Source organism: Rhinolophus ferrumequinum, chromosome 12 (genome assembly GCF_004115265.2).
Source record: "Rhinolophus ferrumequinum isolate MPI-CBG mRhiFer1 chromosome 12, mRhiFer1_v1.p, whole genome shotgun sequence".
Lineage (NCBI taxonomy): Eukaryota > Metazoa > Chordata > Mammalia > Chiroptera > Rhinolophidae > Rhinolophus > Rhinolophus ferrumequinum.
In genome coordinates, this window is record NC_046295.1 from 58,517,343 (window position 1) to 58,540,077 (window position 22,735).

Here is a 22,735-nt window from a genome sequence, read left to right on the forward strand (position 1 = left end):
CATCCTTTACTGGGGCTTAATATCATTGTAGCTGGTGAGGAAGAAATGTTACAGTATCAGAAGCAGGGCAGTGATGGGTGGGTTTGGGGCCAAGGGGGTTTCACATATTATGAAGATACGCTGTTAGGTTGTCCCTCATTAATATTTGATACCCTCTTGTCCCTTTCTGTGATTTTGACTTTGAATTCTATTTTGTTTCATGTTAATTCTACTCTTTTTAAAAATTAAGGTATAGTTGACATCTTAGTTTCAGGTGTACAAACAATGATTTGATATTTGTATATATTGTGAAATCACAATCAGTCTAGTTAACATCTGTCACCATACATAGTTTAAAAATATTTTTCGTGATGAGAACTTGAAGATTACTCTTAGCAACTTTTAAATATGCAATACAGTATTAACTATAATAACCATGCTATATAGTGTACGTGCTTTTGTGATGTACATCATTGATTTTCATGTGAACAAAATGTGTACGCCTTTAACGGGGCATACATTCATTTACCTACATTGTAGTAAAGTGCTTTTGCCTTGCCTTTGTTATCTACTTACACATTTTATCTTGTTTTCCCCTTGATACGATTGTTTTAATCATTGTAGCATCCAGTGTTTTGGAAAGTAGGTCTTTCCTCTAAATTCTATTCGTGGTTAAATTCAAATTTTCTGTTCTAACACATTTATTAAATCAATAGCAAGGTGATTTTTTAACTTTTTTAAAGATAAGGGATAGAAAGGCTTTAAAGCTTTATGTTGTTGATTAAGTTTTCTACAGTTTATAATTAGTTTCTATTTTGCCTCCAAAGTAAATTTTAGTTTTTCAAAGTATTTTGTTATTTATTGTCTTTTTAAAGTTTTCATTAAATTTATTGGGGTGACATGGGTTAGTAAAATTATATAGGCTTCAAGTGTACAGTTCTATAATACATCATCTATATATGGCATTGTGTGTTCACCACCCAGAGTCCATTCTCCTTTTATCCCGGTATATTTGACCCCCATTTCTCTCCTCTACCACCTCCCCCCAACTTACCCTCTGGTAATCACTAAACTATTGTCTGTGTCTATGAGTTCAGCCATAAGAAAAGATGAAATACTGCTATTTGTGACAACATGGATGGATCTTGAGATTATCATGCTAAGTTAAATAAGTCAGACAGAAAAAGTCAAGAACCGTAGGATTTCATGTGTGGGATATAAAACTGAAAGCAACAAAGGAACAAGACAAACAAACAGATTTGTTGTCTTTTAATCTCCGTTATTTTTCATCTCTTCTCTCCATATTTCCTACTGTCTTTCATGAGCATCATGGCGTAGAATTTTTAAAAATTAGATACTGTGTTTGTAAAGAGAAGTGTGAAAATAAGCCAATCTTTCCTTGATCTAAAAGATAAAATCAAAACATGTACCTATTTCTATAAAATTTCTCTTTATTGAAAACTATGAAATGGATCACTTGTTTTTAAAGGTTATTCTTCCAGGTTCTACATTCTAAATTATTTGTCTTTATTGATAAGAATTGCTAAGGACACTCCTAGGGAGCTAAGAAAAGAAACTGCCTACTAACTAATTAGCTTCAATCAAATAAAACTAAAATATTGTTTCTGCTCAATCTTAAGTGACAGATTTCCTATGCCTTTTTTTTCCTCTCATTCTAAAAAAGATTTTTTTTAAAAAAGAGATTGAAACAGTCACACCTGCAATGCAGTCTTGAACATCTAGGCATGAGAGAATCTTCCTAAACTTGTTTTTGTCAGATACGATGTTAGTTAATAAACCTTTATCTGTTATTTTTTGTTAACATCGCCAGAGTATTTTTCACTTTCTTTTCTTGTTTCCAAACATTTTAAAAAGCTAAAATATCTTTGAGTCTTTGAGATGAATGCCGTGATTCATCTTCCTTCTGCTAAAGCTCTTTAATGACACAAATGAAACATTAGGAGATTAAAGCACTTTGCATATATTTAGTAGCCTAACCATAATGTCGAGTATTCTTTATTGTTCAAAAGTATCTTGTTTTTTAATGAGCGTGCCTAAAAAAAATTCCTAAATTTTTATAGGTGTTTTTAATCACTTATGGAGAACTATTCTTCCTCAGTCTTTTAACAAGTACCTTGGCCTACTTCTTTGTTTTCTAACAGCTAAATGCAAGTTGAGCTAGTTTTCCGTTTGTTTTTAGACAGTTGTGTGAGTTCTTTAATATCTGGGATGAAGCAGAAGGTTTTGGGTTTTTTTTTTTTTTTTTTTTTCCGGGTTGGGGGCAGGGACTGGTGATAGACTAAATTCCAGTTGTAATGACCACTGTGGAGGTTGAGTAAATGTCAGAGCAAGTTTCTCTCTGTGCCCAGATCTATTTCCTCAGAAAAGTTTTTCTCCTTTTCCATTTCTGGTTTGACCCTTGTGCTAGAACCAAACACTATGACCTACCATTGCTACTGGTAAAGTCTATATGGCTTATATCTACATAAGGGAAAAGGAGCAAATCCCTGCCTACCTGAGTTCTACCTCACTTTGCCCCTCTTGATGTCATTTGGAGGTCTGTCAGATTATCTTCTTTTTAACTACCCAGAAATGCCACTTTTCTGAGAGACTTCATAGGTCAGATTCCAGTAGTCTCTTCTCCCTCCACTTAATCCCAGCTACTTTGTATTCAGCAAAAACTTTGCTGCTTCCAGCATGAACGTTGTATCCCATCCTTTTATTCAAGTGGTAATGCAGGTATTCTCATGTATAAATCCACTAGTCATTATAAAGGGGACATAAAATGTAGAGAGTTAGGTGACCATCTGCCCATAATCACATTGCCATCTTGCCCAGAAGTCTGTTGGATGATCTTTTAGTAAACTAAAAATATCTCATTATTACCTTGCTATATATTGCCTTCTAATTATGTGTATTTGTTTTAGGAGTCATTAAATAAAGCTCTAGAAGAGATGACCAAGCAAAAAGAATTGATAACAGCCCAAGACAATGTAATTAAAGCTAAATATGCAGAAGTGGCGAAGCATAAGGAACAAAACAATGACTCTCAGCTTAAAATTAAGGAACTGGACCACAAAATCAGCAAACATAAACGAGAAACTGAAGATGCTGCTGCAAAGGCATGTTTGTTTTCATTTTCACTCTGAATCAAATTTTTGCTTGGGGGTTGAAATATTTCGGTAATTTTGGAAATATTTCGGTAAAGAACTCAGTATAAATGGCAGAACTACAGCTATCTTAACTGCTTTTCAGCAATGCTAATTTTCACCAAATGGCACTAATGTTTTGGCTTTAAATTTAATTTCAGGTATTCATTCCCATCATTCCCATCTACAAGATGTTTTTACCAAATATTTAGTAGTCTCCCCTGAAGTGACTGTTTTCTCCCCAATGTTCATAGAACTATTAATATTATTAATGTGATAGTAGTAATATTTTCTTTATCTTGTTTCAAATTGAATTTAAAGACTCACAAATACACAGGCCTCTTCTAAACTTAATTGGCTCTGGATGTTCTTATAAGCATTGGTATAGTCAATTTTTGCAGACTCATCTGAAATCTGATGTTTTACCAAGAAGTTATCTTTTGGAGGTTATCACAGGTTTTTGATCACTCTTAAAGTTTCTTCCTTTTTTCTATCACGGTTCCTTAAGTACTTTAGAGAAAACACATTCTTTTGCAGAAATTCATTGCTTGGTTAAGAGGCTGCATCCATGTAGTCTTAATAATTTACCCATTATGTTTTCTAACGGGTGTGTAACAATTTGGTGTCTTTTAAATCTTTTTTAGCATCATAAAAGTACAAGAGATTTAACTTCAACAAGATCAGAGCATACAGAACAGTCTCTCTACCCTCTGAAAGAGCCATGTTCAGGTTCATTACTTGTTTTAAAGAACATTATTTTATGGCCACATAATATCCTAATATTTTATTAGTATTGATTGATTTCTCATTAGCCTATTCGTCTGGTATTTGTGGATTCACTGAAATATGACCAAGGCTAACATTGCTAGTATTGGTGCTTGCTAGGGGATTTTATTTACAGTTAAGGCTGTAAAGAAAGGGATTTGCAGGTGGAAGTGGAACTGCTAAGAAGTCAGGGATTGAAATACATGGTTTATTAAATACTTGTTGCATACCAACTAGTGTCAGATACTATAGCAGACGCTGAAGATAACAAAGATGAGGAACATGTACACAGAATACCTTCAGAGAGCTTACAGATCAGCAGGCAGGATAGATCAGAAGTGATCGTGTTACTTTGGAGTCTAGAAGTGGACCATATGCAGGGAATTAATAAGAATAAACTGACAAGGATCAGGTTCTACCCGTCAGAACCACCATAAACAATTCTAGTAGAAGAAAGTCTTCCTTAAGTGCTGCAATTTAATTTTTTTAATTTATGATTTAATTTTTTAAATGAACAAGTATTTTACTGTGCATTGTCAAAAGAGGCTGATGGAGCATGGAATCAACATTTAGGAGAGTTTTTTACTTACATTATTAATTCTGAGAAGAATTATCAGGTATCAGTCAGGAGTAGGTATCCACAATTCTACCACATCTATGAGTTAAGTATTCCTATAAGAATTTTAATTTTCACAAGTTGTTTTTTGAAGCAATAGATTGAAATTGGTAAAATCTGAAGGAGGCAGTCGTCTGACTTACATTTCTAATAGAGATGTTTTACATATACGTTGTAAAAATTTGTCTGAATTGGCTTTCTTCTAATGCTTAAGTAGTAGGAGTATCTCTTTATATATATCTCTTGTTCCTTGAGCCTATCCTCCAGGTAAAAATATTCATACTAACTATAGCTTTATTCAACAGTGAACCTCATTTTTTCAAATGAGTCATTGTGGGGTTTTTCTGCAAAGTGTTTGCTTTAAAATTAGTAAATATTTAAGAAACTTGTTTTTAAATGTAGAACTATAAAGCAATGATAGATCCTTCTATTGTCGTATGTGGCTAGGTATCCAAAATGTTGAAAGATTATGACTGGATTAATGCAGAGAAACACCTCTTTGGGCTACCCAATAGCGCCTATGATTTCAAAAATAACAACCCAAAAGAAGCTGGTCAGAGACTTCAGAAGTTGCAAGAAATGAAGGAGAAACTAGGAAGGAATGTCAACATGAGAGCCATGAATGTACTGACAGAAGCTGAAGAGCGGGTAAGTCATTTTCCTATGAGTATCTGACCGCGTTACAACATACATTGATGGCTCTGTTTGACCCTGAGGCAGTTATTAAGGTCAACCTTTTGCTTGATGTCCTTGATACTTGCTTTCTTTCTGTTTTCCTTCTCTCCCTTTTCGGTTCTTTGTTTTATTTCATTCTTTTTGCATCATCAGTTGTTTATATGTTCTGTTATACCTTGAATGACTTTTCTGCTTGTTTTGCCCTTTGTCATAAACATGTTCTACTCATACCTTGTTCTTGGTATAAATGAAAACAGCCCCTGATCATGTTAACTCCTCACATTGCTATCATTTCTTTCACTTACCTTGAAAGGCTATGAAAAGTAAGGTATACTGCCTCATCACCAATCTACCCATAACTATTGTCTTTTTTTTTTTTAATTAAAATTTATTGGAGTGACAGTGGTTAGGGTAAGACCATATTCCTTTTAACACAAGTTTATATTATATTGGAACCATTAGATAAAATTGTTATATTTTATCTAATGGTTCCAATTAGAGACTGTTTTACTAGTCTCTGAAATCAGCAGCGTAGCGTCCTGTCTGTTCTAATGCTCTCTCAGTTACTGTTTAATGTTATCCATCTCCCCTACCCTGACACAACTTTTATAGTCTGCCATGTCACTGGAAAAATCCAGAGGGCAAAGCAATCCCTATTCTTGACAGCCCCATAAGAATTAGCAGTCAGAGTAATATGCCCTATACCTTCTTTAATTCTGCAAAATTCTATTTGAATTTGCATATAGTTAGTGAGAGATTTTAAAAGTGATAATACTTAGGATGAGCTGAATTACTTTTAAGAAATTTTGCTGTAATGGGTTTTCCTTAAACGTTACTGACATTAGTATCTACAAAGAATCTATATTATGTTGGACACCAAACAGGCTACTAATGTACTTGTTGTGATCTCTCTGTAAAATGTTCCTGCTGGTTTTCATTTCTCCATTAAAGCTCGGCAATGTATAGCATGTTTGTGGAAGGAAATCGCTGGTCTAAATTTGAGCTGCATTAACATCATGAAACTTGTTCTACTTGTTTGCTTTCATTAGATAATGATAACTGAGTCTAATATTAATGTTTTAAAAAAGAATTCACCAACTCCCATCTCCGTATCAGAGAGGAAAGCTCTATTAGTGATAAACAGATTGGCTTTTGTTTTGTGTTTTGTTGTATTTTGTGTCTGTCCAGATAAGGAACTACTACATGGAATTATGCAAGGAATAAGATAAAAATGTGGAAGAGTAGGTTTTTGGAGCTTGGCCATAATGGATAGGGACAGCAGTGAAGCTAGCAAGACTGGCCGGAGTTTTTAAGGGAGAGTTTGAGGCCTCCTTGAAATGTGAGGCTTTGAGGAAAAATGAGTTAGGATTTTTAGGAACTTCTGCTTACTCGTGGTATAATTATCCCTTTGCAACCTTCCTCCATTTTATTTTATTTTTTTAGTGAATTTCTACATTAACCAGGGATGCTCACCCTGCAAATTAGACGTTTGAACTGAAACTTGAGATACCAGTTATGTCAGAAATATAGAAAGAACTTTTGGGAAGAGGGAGCAATGCAGGAGCCATAAGGCTACAGTGAGCTTATTATGTTCAAGGAACTGAAAAAAACACCATATGGTTGGAGCCTGGGGTGGAGTGTTTAGCCAAAAAGTCAGAGATAAATAAGGGCCAGATTATGTAGGATTTGGACCTCGTGGTGAAAAATTGAAATTTTGTGTTACTGCTCAGATTGACCTTAAGAAAGCATGCAGGGCTACTTTTGAGTTTACATAGGACACATTTTCCTTTGTGCCTTGGCTACTAAAAACATAAGAGAATATTTGTGGAGTCAGAATATTTTAGGAGTTCTATAAATTCTCAATTATAGTAATTGAATTTTAGACATACATGATATATTTACTTTCCTTATAATTGGTTTACATTATAGCTGTTAATACAGTGTATCTTTTTGGTAAATATGAGTGTACATATTATATATAAAAATAATGAAAGCATTTTATGCCTGACTGAATTCTAGAATATGAAGTCTTACATTTTCCCAATTAAGTATGCTTTTTATCTTACTAGTATAATGACTTGATGAAGAAGAAAAGAATTGTGGAAAATGACAAATCCAAAATACTTGCAACTATAGAAGACCTTGACCAGAAGAAAAATCAAGCCCTAAATATTGCTTGGCAAAAGGTATTTGTACCAAAAATACTATCATTTATTCTGTATGAGGCAAAGGTGAAGAATATTGTCAATAGTTTTATATTCCCTATGATGAATTCAAAATGGCTAATTTGTGTTTGAAGGAGGCAGATGCTGACATTTTAATTAAAATCTCAGAGACTTTTAAATGATTAGTCCTTTTGGACTTGACTACCAATTTGCAAAGGTAAGTTTGTGTGATTCCATCATACTTTCATAGTCTTCTTTGGTTTCTAAGTTATATGAAATTCCTAACTTTTTAGATTTCTCTGTTTTTTATTCTTGCCTTATTTGCTACATCTGTGTTACCTTTAAAGGTCGCTCTATTTGTCCTCTTTCTGTCCCATGAGGTCAGAGGCTCTATGTTTGGAAGAAACCTTAGACACTGTCCAATATCTGCTTGAAACTGGAAACAGTATCAATTTCACATTGAGGAAACTCTGATGCTTGGAAAAACTCTCTCAAGGGCACCTTCAGTTGTAACCTCCTCCATTTCTCTTGCCCAGACTCATGAGGTCAAACTTTAGTTCTAAAAATGTGTATTGCTTACCACTTACAAATTATTAATTGTATTTCAGAATTATAAATATGCATTCTGTAGATTTTTAACAAAGCATTTATATCAGATTAATAATTATATTAGTGAACACATTAAGCAGTGACACTGTTAATCAATTTACATAAATTATCTTAAAACAATTCTATAACTTTGATAGTTATTATCCCTATTTTATAGATTAAAAAAACCAGAGGTTAGAAAGATGAAATGTCCTAAGATAATGTAGCCAAAAGGTGGAAAGACTGAGATTCTCTTTTCCTAAATTAGAACCAAAGTTAAATTGCCTTTTGTTGCTAACTGCTGCCACCCTTGTTGTTCTTTAAGAATTGGCAATAAAACAAGGAAGTTTAGTATTCCTTTTTACTGGAGTCTTATTTTTTAAAAATCCCAGTTACCATTTTTGTTTTATTTTATGACAACTTTGGCAGATTTCAAGGTTCTTTACAATAATTTCTACTTCCCTGGCTGTATATATTTGTCTCCTTGAGGTTAATTCCTTAGCCTCTTACATGGAAGTTTTTCTGTATTTCCCATAACAAAAGGCATTTCCTAAAACTTTTGAACATATTTACCGTGCTTTTTGGTACTTTTTAACGGTCCTATGCCTCAAGACAGCTTGCCTCTTTTTCTCTTTATAATTCTATAGGAACTTTATTTTCAGTAATGGTAACAATTAATGCCTTTCAGTCACCTTGTTTTTCCTTCTCTGCAACTTACTTTCAGTGTTCCATCTCCTTGTAGTATTTGTCCATCTTTTTAAAATGCATGCAAAAAGTTGACCCCATTATTCTGGTACATGTGGATTTAACACTGAATTTGAGAGGTTTTTTCCTTTTGTTTTCCCCATGATTCTTGGATTTAGTGCTAGTACAAATGTATCCTTTAAACTGTTTTTTGCTTCAATATCCAAGGTTTTCCCAAAGCAAGTAAATTTATTGAGTGCTTATATCTCATATTAATTTTCTCATTTATTCCTCACAGTAACCTAATGAGGTGTAGGTGTTATTATTCTCAGCATTGCTCATATATACTTCCTTCTGCTTTCAAGCATACTTGATTCTCAAAGCTAGAGTATTTTAGGCACTGGTTGCGGTTTTGTTTCCATCTTAGCCTCATTGGATTTTCAAAATTTGATTAATTTGATTGCATTTCATCTTTATATCTGCCCATGAGTATAATTTATTTTCTATCTAGGACACACCTATATTCTTCTCTGCCCATTAATTCATAAGTTACTTTCAATTTTTCCCTTTGGAGGAATTTCTACATGGGGTCCATGGTCACGTTCATGGTTTAGCAGCATTCCACTCTTTTAGTTCTGAGGTGCCTCTCTCTTACCTAGCCAAAAAATTTAAAGAGAAAAAGAACCTAGGGTGCTATGTTCCATCTTTCCCAAATGAGACAGTGGTCCTCTTACTATTGAGATGAACTTTGCCTAGCTCCAGAAATCTCTCTCATATAAAATTAGAACCTGAATCCTCTTTGTTGGTAGGATACTACTTAGCACATGTGCAGTTGCTCTTAAAATGTGTGTTCTTTAGTAAGTCTATATTCAGGAGCATTGCTTATATCTAGATTTCCTTATTACTACAGATACTCATAAAAAGTACACTTGCACTTGAATTTTGTACTTGAATTTGGAGATTTCCCTAGAGACCATGGCTGTGTGTTGTGTGTGTGTAAACACTCAAATTTGTCTGCTACACTCTCTAAGATTATTAGTCATGTCTTTGAGAACAGATGGCTGACTTCTCAAAGCACTGATTAAGTGTGTGTGAACAAAAGCTACCCGATTACATGCTAGAATATTGGCCCTAAATCTCTGTAATCTCCTACTGTGGCTTAGTGGGGATACGCCAAATAGCTTGTTTAACTTTTTTGTCTTGGGGTCCAATCTTATTCCTGTCCCTTGACACCTTAACTTCTTTGGCTATTTGAAGAAACACATAAAAAGAACCATTCAACACCTTGAACAGATCTGGTTGTTTGATTCCCTGCCTCGTTTTCTCCTAGAGTCACCCTGATCATCTTAGGTTTTTTTAAGGTTACCCATAAACCACAGGCTTATCAATATCAATCAATAGAAAACAAGTTTTATAAGAGAACGTTTCATAGCAAACAGTTTTTGGGTTGTTTTTTTTTTTTTTGCTTTTTCAAGTGAAAGTTCAGTCTTCTATATAGTACAATTGTGAGTCTCTGAGGATTCCTGCAATTATAACAACAACCTAAAATACTATCACAACTTCAGGATAAAGTCAGAGGTATAGCCTCTAGTTCCCTCTAGAGGTTAGAGTAGGGCTCAGTAAACTATTTCTGTAAAGGAACAAATAATAAACTTTTTTTGGTTTTGTGAGTCATATGGTCTCTGTTGCAAATACTAGACTCTATTGTGGCAGTGCTAGCAGTCATAAACAATGTGTAAATGAATCGTATGGCCAATTTGTCACATAGGCCATAATTTACCAACCCCTGAGTTAAAGTAAGAAACAACAAAATGCACTGCTGGCTTGCATATACATACACGTAACAACATTTGATTCTTTTTGGAAAACCTATGATTTTTTAATACCATTTTTTTGCCTAGGTGAACAAGGACTTTGGGTCTATTTTTTCTACTCTTTTGCCTGGTGCTAATGCTATGCTTGCACCTCCAGAGGGGCATACTGTATTGGATGGTCTGGAGTTCAAGGTTGCCTTAGGAAACACTTGGAAAGAAAACCTAACTGAACTTAGTGGTGGTCAGAGGTGAGTAATCCCTTAGCTATATTATAGTTCCTCATTCCTTTTATTATAATCCATGATCTCATTGCTTTCAAATTTTGCTTTGTTTAGTTCTCTGCATGTAGAATTTAAGGAGCCTTATATGTAACACTATACGATTTAGTTAAAAAAGTAGGCCGCAAAGGAGATACAAGGATAAGTGACTAGAAAACTAGATAAAATACATGAAAAACCGTTGTTCTCAGACACTGGAAAATGAGTAGCCCAGGATTATGAACCTGAGAGAAAGGAAACAAAAGTGCTGTAAGTCCATTGTTTACCCCAGATTTCTGTGTAGGAGCAATTTCTGGCCTGCAGATACAGGGAGGGGAAACCCACATAAAACCCAGTAGTCCACTAAATTAAGGAAACAGATTAGAATTTTGGAATACCCCGGTGAGCTACACCTTAGTATTAGATCTTTACTATCCCTGAAGTGAAGCTACTCTAGACACACGTTAGCAATGTTAAATGCAGGCCTTGATGAGATCAAGCTGATCTACATGTAACATAATTCTTTGAGAACAAAGCCCAACACTCTTTAAAGAAAGACAAAATTGAGAATCTAAACAACGTAAGTGTCCAACATCTAATAAAAACTACTAGATAGAAATCAAGACATACCACCCATAACTTAGAGAAAAATCAGTCAATGGAAACAGAGCTAGAAATGATAGGTGATAAAATTAGCAGATAAGGATGGTAATGAGTCACATTAACTATTTTCAAGAATTACAAGAAATAAAGAATTTGATGAGAGAAATGGAAACTATTTGAAAAAAGTATCAAGTGGAACTTCTAGAGATAAAAAAATATATCTGAAAGTCACTGCATGAGATTAACAGCAGATTAGATGATGTAAAAGAAACATGAGTGAATTTGAAGACATAGCAATAGAACCTATTCAAGCTGAACTGAGAAACACAAAAGTGTAAAAAACAGAGCTTCAGTGACCTGTGGAACTATCACGTAGTCTAACATGCATGTAATTGGAGTTCATAAAGGAGAGAAAAAGGCAAAACATAAAAATACTTGAAAAAGAGGCAAAACAGAAAAATACTTGAAGAAATATGACCCCAGATTTTCCAGACTTGAGTTCTATAAACCTACAACTTCATTTCCGTGAACCCCAGGTAGGATAAACCATACACCACACACACATAATAATCAGAAAGACATGTCATATAAAACTGCTGTGATTTTATATGCCCCTGATTAAAAGAAAACTCTTAAAAGCAACCAGAGGTAAGAAAGCATATTATGGTGCCAAGGAACAAAGGTAAAAATAACTTTAGAGTTCTCCAAAAACTATGCAAGCCAGAAGTCTGGAACATTGTTTTCTAAAAGAAAAACGTGTCAACTCAGAATTCTCTGTCTAACAGAAATAGTCTTCAGATTGAAGACAACATAGATACTTTTTCAGAAAAACAAAAGCTAGAAGAATTTGATCCCAACAGGACAGTACAGGCTCAGGAAGCTGTCAGATGAAAGGAAAGTGGTACCAGATCGAAGGCTGGACCCACATAAAGGAATAAATGAGGAGTGTTGGAAGTAGCCTGCTCTGGGCTTCAGGGAAGTTTCCCCAGTCTTCACAGTGACTCAGTCAGCACACTGAGAGAAACTTAGAAGGTCATGTGGCCTAACTCCGTACCTGCAGAGACCCAAATAATTAAAACCCTCTAAGAGAAAATTGTGAATATTTACGTAATTGAAGATGGTTATTAATTTTTCCCCCTGCAGGATATACAATCCATAGTCCTTGAATTGTTCTCATATGCCCTGTGATGCCGTCATGTAATTCTTCTCTTATGTACATGGAAAATACTAAGACCTGTTAATTTCCCTTATGAAATCCTTTGTCATTTTTATGAGTAAAATAGCAGTCTGTTCTATATTTTTCCTTATTGGTAAAATTCTTAAATATTTTGAGTCTAAACGACAGCTTCTGCTTCCTTTTAACCAAAATTGGATTCCGCAGTTTAGATTGCAGTGTCTTTAACTGTTTTTGCCAAAGTCCTAGGAAAAAATTTGTGGAAAATAGAAAATATATGCTTATTTTCTTATTGGGACCTAAAATTAAGATGACATAAAATTATTTGTAGATACACCACTATTCCAGCAAAGTAGTTTAACTCTTGGTGAGATTTTTTTCTGAATGAGGAAGTTTAAAGCTCAATCCCTTAACCATTTGGCACAGAAAGCAAATGAAAAATAATTTTAGGTTGCTTGAATGACCTCAGCTACCCTCTATAGAGGCAAATCTCACTATTTACTTTTTTATTGTACTGTTTCATTCATTTCCTTTGCTAGAAATTTTGGTTTCACCTTTCTAGCCCTCTTCCACTTGTATACACATTTTTTTTTCCACTTACATGTTTCTTAATAAATACCCTGTTGGAATGCACTAAGCATTAGGTTGACAGTTTAATGCTGCATACCAGGAAATATTTGAAGCTACAGAATAAGTTACAGTGGTTTTTTTTTTTAATCTAATGTTGAATAATTATAAATCTTGTATTGAAATAAGTAAGGCTTTTTTATAAACTATGTTTAAGAAAAAACTGTTAAAAGAATTATTATTCTTCATACCAGATTAGAATGAAAAAGCTAAAGGGGATGGTTAGCTAGAAGAAAGCTGAAAAAACTACAGAATCTAAGAGTAAGCGTAACAACAAATTTTAAACAAGGTATATCAGTCATGATTCTCCAGAGAAAAAGAACCAACAGGATATACTTACATAAGATGGGATATGTATGAAGAGATGTATTACAAGGAACTGACTCATTTTATTCTGGAGGCTGAGAAATACCACAATTTGCTGTCTGCAAACTAGAAACCAGGAAAGCCAGTGGTGTAATTCAGTCTAAATATGAAGACCTGAGAACGAGGAGCACCCAGGGCAGAATATACATGTCCTAACTCAAGTAATAACGCAAGAAGGGACGAATTTTTTCCTCTGCCCTTTCTACTATTCAGGCCCTCAGCGCACTGAATGCTATCTGCCCACAGTGGGGAGGGTAAATTACATTACTGACTCCTCCAATTCAGATGCTAATTTCATCCAGAAACCCTCACAGACACACCCAGAAATAGTATTCAGCCAACCAAATATCTGGGTACCCATGATTCAGTCAAGTTGACACATTAACCATTACCTAAGGATTGCTTAAACTTTTGACACTGAAGTATTTAGAGTAATGGGCTATAATCTATAGAACTTATTCAAACAGTGCCAATAAAAAAAATAGTGTGTGTGCACACATGTGGATGCATATGTAGTCAAAGTTTGAAAGAGGGCACCTAAACCAGTTACACTGTTACCAAGACAATAGCTGTTTCATCAAGTATACAGCTCTCCCTCACCTACTACCTACGTAGGCATCTAAAAAGCAAATGGGGAAGGAAAGAAAACTGTTAACACAAGTGTGATCTTTTCTTAAAGATAGGTGCCAAATATAATACCCTGATTATTTATGACTGGAAAGAAGAACATAAATATGTTCTATTCAAAATAAGACTCGTTGAAAAGAAGAAAAATGGAAAGTTAAAATAGAAGAAACATTCTAATACAGGTGCTGAAGTTTGAAACTTAAGATTCTTTTTCCTATGACTATCTGTTAGCTAAATCTGTACCATTTATAATATATAACAGGATAGCAGATTTACTTCAGTGTTTGGTAAAATCAAGTTTTAATGGCTTTCTTCCCACCTTCTTTACTTAGGTCTTTAGTGGCTTTGTCATTAATATTGTCCATGCTCCTTTTCAAACCTGCTCCAATTTATATCCTGGATGAGGTTGATGCCGCCTTGGATCTTTCTCATACCCAAAATATTGGACAGATGCTGCGTACTCATTTCACACATTCTCAGGTAAGAACCAATGTCTTTATAAAACAGTTTTAAAAATGTCTCAGTAGTAGTGTTTGTTTTTCTAAAATTTTTTTAGTAGCAATTATTAATAAGATATTTAAGATTGAGGAATACTAAAGCATTGTATATTTATTTTTTTACATATGTACTTATATTCAAATAGATTTAGAATAGAAAGAATGTTTAGTCTCCTAGTAAAGACCAGAAATCACAATTGTTGGTTGTAGCATGAGGGAGAATCTAATTTTTTCATAATTTGGAATTTACTTAGGGTTAAATATAATTATTTTTCTACCTAGCCGCCAAAAGATGCAGTCTAAACAGGAATGTTTCAGGGATAGGCCTCTGTGTCAACATCATGTGGTACCTGGCACGGTATTCCTTATTTTCCTGGCTAGAAAGTAGAGAAAGCTAAGAACCATTTGTTTTCATTGAACTGGGCTGCCAAAAACAGTTGCATAGATAATGCATTATACAACTCTGAGGGGCTTCACTTATCACAGTTTTTATAGACTGTGTGTTTATTATGGCAGTTGTTTTAGCTGACAGCAGTTAAGGGGGGGGGTACCTGTTCTTTATACAAATACAAATGTTCCATTTCAGCTAGTGGTGGTGGTGCTGTAGGAACTAGAAGCCTTTTTGATATTATTAAAATATCAGAGAAAAATATCTCACCAGGGCATTTAGAGCTAGCAACAAAGCAGTGATGCCAGCTGCAGAAGAATGCAGCAAGCACTCAGCCAGCAGGAAGTAGTAAACTTGGGTAATGAATCACTCAAGGTAAAATTAAGAGACTTCTGAAACCGAATAGGGAACGCTAGAATTCACTTAGGTGTCTAATATTATATATTATCTGCACTTGAGGATGTGTATTTGCTTGGAGTCGAGCATTTAAATAAATTACAAATTCAAAATATCACCAAACAATTCTTTAAGCCCAGTATAAAAAAAGGAGTGAACTTCAAGGATATTACAAAATGTTTTTTTATGCTTTTTTCTTTTTCCCTTAAGTTCATTGTGGTGTCCCTAAAGGAAGGTATGTTCAACAATGCAAATGTCCTTTTCAAAACCAAGTTTGTGGATGGTGTTTCTACAGTAGCCAGATTTACTCAATGTCAAAATGGAAAGCTTCCAAAGGAAACCAAATCCAAGGCCAAAGGACCCAAATGATCACGTGTGGAAGTTAAAAGTACAAATTTATTCCTTCAGCTTGACCTGTTTTTGAAACAAACTTTTTAAGAACTTGGGATTTATCTAATTTGTCTATATAAAAATTTAATGTTATTTTGTTAATTAATCCATATTTTCTGTTCATTTATATAATCATTTATAAAGGAGCATAGGGTCCTCTTTCCTTAATTAGTGTAACTATGGCCCAATTACTGTGATTGTGATTTTATGTATGTCATCAGTTATTTTTCTTATACAAGTCTTCTATACATTAGGGAGCTCAAGATACCTGGTTGGTGGTACATTCTGTTTATAAAAGCAAAAATAGAAAGAAACAGATGAAATTAAATTACAGGATAAATATAGCTGATAATCAGCTTTTAGTTTAATTCCTAAGGTAATATTAGTGTGTTTTTCTATTGCTAATAAAGTCATTCAAATAAGAAAGAATTATAAAGCAAGTAGCTGGACCAACAAAGGGAACACAAAGAAAGCTATTAGGCAGGTACTGAGTTATTTGTGGTTAGTTCCTTGAGGACACAATGCTAGATTCCTGATTGAGACTCAGATGACAGAAATATTTCAAGATCGTTTCCTATTTTATGATGTTTGAATATCATGTTTATATATGCTTAGTAATTGGTCTGTGCAGTATTGTTTTTTTAAATCTTTATAAATATTTCAGTAGAACCTTGGGAAAAGGTGTGTTGCATGCTGTGGCTCCCTACTGCAAGTTTATCTGAAGTCTCCTAATATTTTCAAAGATTTTAGTCAGCCTTTTCACAGTCCAATCAGTAAGTCTATTGGTGAATGAAAATGTAGGTGCCAGCATGCCAAACCAAATTTATCTTTTTCCTTCAGTCTGATATATGTGTAAGTAAATTAGATCCATCTGTTCTACCAAAAGGACTCAGAATTTGATGATTAGTTTTTTAGTGTCTTCTGCTTTTTCGTTCAAAAGCATGAAGTTCTTTTAAATACTCAAGAGATTATGCTAACAAACACCATAAGGATAGTTCTTAGTTTTTCTAAGCATATCACCAGAATAGGATCTCCAAACTCTGAATCTTGAGAGCTCTAACATGATCTAATCTGATCATGGGTGTGTTGTTTTGATCTCATATCCCTTCTTTCATGCTTCAGTTTTAGTTCCTTTGTGTTATCTTTCCCTGATATATTTCCCCTCATACTTATTGGCACTGGGTTTAACATTTCTCATTCTTCATTCTTATACACATGTGAGGGTGTCAGATAATATGCAGGTAACTGATATGGGATACATGGGAAAGGATTGAATCTGAAGTTAGTTCTGTCTATTGTGGGAGGTGAGGGAGACAAAGCTGTAAGTGCTGAGTTACAGAAAGCCTCATATCACATATAACAGACATAAGGTTCTTTTTTCTTTCAAATGGATTGCAAACTGTTGGCCAAAACAGTTATATCAATTTACAGTGTCACCAATATGGGTATACTGTTGATCACAACCTAGTCAGCACTGCCTGTTAATTTTAATACTTGTGATTTACTAGTTATAAAATGGTACTTCTTACTGTTTAACTAGCATTTTATAAATAACTTGTGAGGTTGAATATTTGCCATTATGTACTAAACTTATTTCCTCTGCTACAAATGTTCTACTTGTTTGCTTTACAAAGTTTTGTCCTATACTCGTATATAATTTTGCTCTTTGAAAAACTTCAAACATTAAATTTTTGTGAATAACGTTGTCATTATTCTTTGATTAGAGGGAAAACATTAAGAGGAATGGGGACATTTATTTCACACATCCACAGTAATATGAGTAACTAACATGTATTGAACTCTTTCTACATTTCAGACACTAGTCTCGGTTGCACTTATTTTCACACTTAATCCAATAGTAGTAACCCAGTGAGGTAAGTACCGTAATCAGCATTATATAACTGAGGAAATTGAATTGAGCAGAGAAGTTCAGAAAGTTGCTCACAGTGAATACAGTTAGTGAGTGGCAGAGGCAAGATACAAATTTTGGCAGTTGGTCTCCAGAACCTATGATATACTATCTCTTTAACAGCTTGAATATTTGCATTTATTGTACATAATACATTTAAGAGAGACCTGCATGGGCAGTATGCACAACATGTGAAAATATCTTTAGAAAGAACCTCAAACATTTGAAGAGGATTTCTTGTGGTTTAGTTTTGTTTGGGCATTTCAGGTGCCCTAACAGCAAATGCAAAAGCACAGACGTGGGAATCCTCTTCTAAATGTGGTGCAGTAATCTAACAGGCCCCTATTCCCACAGTCACGTCGTCTTCAGTAGGGGCAGTTTTGTTTCTTTTTGATCTGTATGCCTTTTATTTCCTTTCCTTACATTATTTCACTGCCTTGAATTCTAGCACTTTGTTGTATAAGAGTGATGAGAACTGGCGTGTTTGCCTTTTTCCCAAAATGAAGAGGAAAGCATTCAGTCTTTCACCACTGAGTATAATGTTGGCTGTAGGCTTTTGATAGATGTTCTTTATCAAGTTAAAGAAGTTTCCTTCTCCTAATTTGATCATGGTTTTGTCATGGGTGGGTGTTGAATTTTGTCAGATGCTTTTTCTGCATTTATTGATTGATTGCTATGATTATGTAACTTCTTTAGCCTGTTAGTATTATGAATTACATTGCTTAATTTTTCAATGTTAAGCCAGTTTTGTATCCCTGGAATAACACTTGGCATGATGTATAAATCTTTTTATGTTTTATTGGATTCTATTTGCTAATAGTTTGGTCATGATTTTTGTATATGTTCATGAGGGTCATTGGCCGGTTAAGTCTTTTTCCCCCCCTACTGCCTATATTTGGTTTTAGGTAGTACTAGCTTTATAAAATAAGTTGGGAAATGTTTTCAATTTTTTTGGAGTGTATTTCTAAATTTCCAAATACGTGGGGATTTTCCAGATAGCTTTTTTCTCTTACTGATTTCTAGTTTAATTTTGTTATGGTCAGGGATTATACTCTGTATCATTTCAATTTTTTAAAAAACTGTAGAAAACAATAGATTTAAATGCTTCTATTAGAAAAGAGGTACAAATTTAATTGCCTAAGGTTTTACATTAATCTGTATTTTAGATAAATAAGATCAAAGTAAACCCAAATTAAATAGATGGAAATAATAAAAGATAGAAATCAATAATATGTAAGACAGAAAAACAATGGAGAATATGAATTAAACCAACATCTAGTTCTCAAAAGAGCAACAACGTTGGAGTATCTCTAATTAGTCTAATCAAGTGAACCAGAGAAGTTATAAATCAGTCATATCAGGAATGAAAAAAGAGTTGCCACCATGGATCTTACGTAAATTAAAAGGATACAAAATTGTGACCATTTTTATGCCAATAAATTCAACTTATCCAAAATGGAAAAATTACTAGAAAACTAAAACTCACCAAAACTGGTAACTAAGCCGGAATAGCCTCACATCTATTAAGGCAGTTGCAGGTATTATTAAATACCTCCCTACAAAGAAAACTCCAGTTCCATATGCTTTTACTTGTAAATTTTGCTATTCAATGACACCAGTCTTTCATAGAGTCTTTCAGAAAATGGAGGGGGACGGAACAATTCTTGTTTTGAGGCCAGTGTTCTAATACTAAAACTTGACAAAAACATTACAAAACAAGAAAATTACAGAAAGTAGTCCTCATAAACATAGGAACAAAAGTCCTGAAAATATTAGCAAATTGAATCTAACAACTTCTATAAAAGACAAGCTATTTTCAAGTTGTTTTTTCAACAGATGGGACTGACAAGTAGATATTTATTTAGAAAAGAAATATTGACCCTATGCAATGCACAAAAAACACCTAAAAATGAGTCATAGACCTAAAAGTTACAGCACTTCTAGAGAAAACAGAAAATGCGACCTTTGATTAGGCAAAGATTTCCTAGGACACAACACAAACTGTAAAAAAAATGGATAAATGGAACATTAAAATTAAATTTTAAAAATCTTCAAAAGACATTGCTAAGAAAATGAAAAAGACATCCTAGAAGAAATTTACAATGTATAGCGCTGACAGAATTGCATGAAAAATGTATAAAGAACTTGGAATATACATATTGACATTTCCATGAGTGGTGCAAAAGCGGATAAAACGTCGTAGCATAAATTAAGGCAGTACAACACTGCTAGTAGTACTACTGATGGTATTTTTCACTGAATTTGAATTTTTTAATGGTAGTTTCACTGGGAGTGTCTGATGAAGCTGTAAAAATTAACTTTTATGTCAACCTGCTGAATACATGTCTTTAATAGAGTGATAAAATGGGAATTATGTATAAAGCACTCTGCTGCATACCAAAACATGGGTATTTTGCAGAAATGCAGTTATTTCAGGTGGCGTCAGAAGTAACTGCTTTTTTCATGGGAAACGATTTTTACTTGAACATAAGACTTAAGACAAATACGGTTATTAAGTCTGCGGTATTTGGTAGACATTTCTCAAAATGAACAAAGTGAACCTGTCATACAAACTTGACATACTTGTTGCAAATAACAAAATTGTAGCTTTCAAATGAAAAGTAGAATTTTGACAAACTTGTATTCATCATTGTGAGCTTGATGTCTTGATACTTAAAAGACTTTTCTGATGACCCTGGAGGTAATATTAACAAATGGGATTTTTTTTGATACTGTATTATGAAATATGTTAAGGTCTGCATAACTCAGTGAATGGTATTTTCCAGTGACCAATGTTTAATGTTAAAAAATCCTGCTTGGGTAAAATAGCCATTCTAAGTACAGGAAAGGCCCATGGGTTTAAATGTTCCAGAGTATGAGAACTTTATTTATATAGTTTCAGATGCCACATTGCAACTAACTTAAACTATCACTTGTCTCTTTTTTAGTATCAATAAAGAATACATTATCTAATATTCCCCTTTTCAACTACACATTTCTTCTTAACTCTAGGTGAGAAACTAGGATAATTTATCCAAAGTTATATAGCTAAGAAGTGGTGGGAGTTAGGAGAAAGGATTTAAACTCTCAAGACTTTCTGGCTGACGAGCCCATACTCTTAGCCATTATAACAAACTATGAGTTAGGTATACTCATGGATTTGTGTCTATTGCTGAGATAACATTCTCATTCTGCCTTGTATAGATCCTAGTCATGCATGGGTGGGAGCAAGGAGAGATACCATTGAAATCCATTGTAGAGAAAAAGTTGCGGTTTAGATCTAAGGCGCATGCTAGTGGATCATTTTATACCAATCTAGTGAGATAGTAGAGTTACTACTCCCTAAATATGACAGAATGGTAGGCATAAGTTCTTTTCTTGCCTCCTGTTAAGGACAAGAGTTTTCTTCAATAGATTGAGGCTTTACATATTATCCTATACAAGATAACTTTTTATGTGCTTTGTAAGATGAGCTTTGTTACTTGATGGTCATTAAGCATCTTCTAAAGTTCTCTTCAAGCTCATTCTTGCTCCATTCTGTATATTGGTCCTAGTGCACATCACAGCCTGTTGGAACAGTATGACGTTCTAAGCCCTCTAATTGCCTGCCCACTTTGTGGAGTTCCAGCCTGTCTTCACACCAACTGCCCCTGTGAACCCTACATTCTACCCAGTCTGCAACAGGAGCCATTCAGCACGGCTTTCTTCTTTGTCCCTACCCTTTTGCTCATGCTCCTCAATGTGTGACAGTCACTCTATACCATGCCTATCAACAGTATACCTGTCCTTCAGGGTTCTTCTCAAAAGTCGTCACCACCTCTATGGGTCCTTCTCTGTTCCCATACCCCTTTTACAAGCCGTCAAATATTCCATAATAGTAGTAACTGAACATGTGTCTTAGTTCGCGTGCACTATAACCTGCAGCGTGCAACTCTTTAGAGGCTGTAGTCTATTAATGCCTTGATCTCAAAGATTATTTGCTTAATGAATGAGTAGAATCGTAAAAGTTAAAGATGGACTAGACCATAGTATGTATGTAGCTCATGAACCACAGTAGGTTAGCAAACTGACTAGCATTAGATTGACCCATATTCACTCTGATAAGTTACTAATAGGAGTTTGTCATATAACCATGCGTGTACTGAAGTCTCTTAGTAAAATTTAAAAAGAAAACCTCTCATGCTGGAGACTTCCTCCTAAGAATTAAAAGAATTGATGTCATCAGCCCTTTTATATGTTATATCTGATACTTCTTACTCTTTTTTTATAGGTGTCAAAATTATATAAACCATCTGAACTTTTGTGTTCCAAAGTTGAAAGATTTTTATTGCACATCTATGGACTTTAATCAGACAAAAATTTTAAAAATCCCTTAGTAATTTAGGTATAGAAGTTTGCTTTAGTGCTAATTACTTAGGATTAAAAATTCAAGGCAGATGTTAATATCAAGGAAAAAAAATCTGAAACAGATTTTTATACTGAGATTGCTTCCAGCACAGCATAAGGAAGCAGGTGTTAAACACATCCTGATTACCTCTGCTTTGGGGGACCAGAAAGAGCATGAGTGATTTACTTTTATAAATAATTCCAATATTTTAAGCCACATCTTCATTCCCTCACATAATTTCCATCAGGGCTAAAATGGATCAAAAATGCATTGTGCCACTAATCCAAGGCCCATGCTATTCCCTGGTGGGCTGCAGCTGAGAAATTGGCAAAATGCGGATTCAAGATTTGAAAAAAGGAAGAAATCAGGCATACATGGCTTGTACATAGTTTCACCTATTCCCTGATTTTAACAACAAAGCTGCTATTTATCATTCTCATAGAGGAGAACAACGTAGGCTCAGAGAAGTTAATTTACTTACTCAGTTAAAGTGCAACGAATCAATTTGAATACGTGTAATTCCAAGGTTCATGATCTTTCAACTACACAGTTTCTAAAACTTTAAAAACTAAACAAAAAATGTTTCCTACAGAAGATTTACTCTAATATGTACGAGAATAAACTTTGAAATGAATTCCTTTTGCCTTCCATTTTCATAAAACTATAAAAAAATACAAAG

The 22,735-nt window shown here is 34.2% G+C and overlaps 1 protein-coding gene across 2 annotated transcripts in view; it reads left to right on the forward strand.

Moving 5' to 3' along the window:
* SMC2 (structural maintenance of chromosomes 2) overlaps nucleotides 1-17,458 on the forward strand; it is a 51,834-nt gene extending 34,376 nt beyond the window's left edge. For both annotated transcript variants that reach the window (XM_033123699.1, XM_033123700.1), the window contains 6 exons: nucleotides 2,907-3,101; nucleotides 4,957-5,157; nucleotides 7,254-7,370; nucleotides 10,523-10,683; nucleotides 14,422-14,569; nucleotides 15,581-17,458. In XM_033123699.1, the coding sequence (XP_032979590.1) occupies nucleotides 2,907-3,101; nucleotides 4,957-5,157; nucleotides 7,254-7,370; nucleotides 10,523-10,683; nucleotides 14,422-14,569; nucleotides 15,581-15,739 (981 nt within the window). In that variant the 3' untranslated portion in view covers nucleotides 15,740-17,458. The remainder of the gene's footprint in view (nucleotides 1-2,906; nucleotides 3,102-4,956; nucleotides 5,158-7,253; nucleotides 7,371-10,522; nucleotides 10,684-14,421; nucleotides 14,570-15,580) is intronic.
* The last annotated feature ends 5,277 nt before the right edge of the window (nucleotides 17,459-22,735 follow it).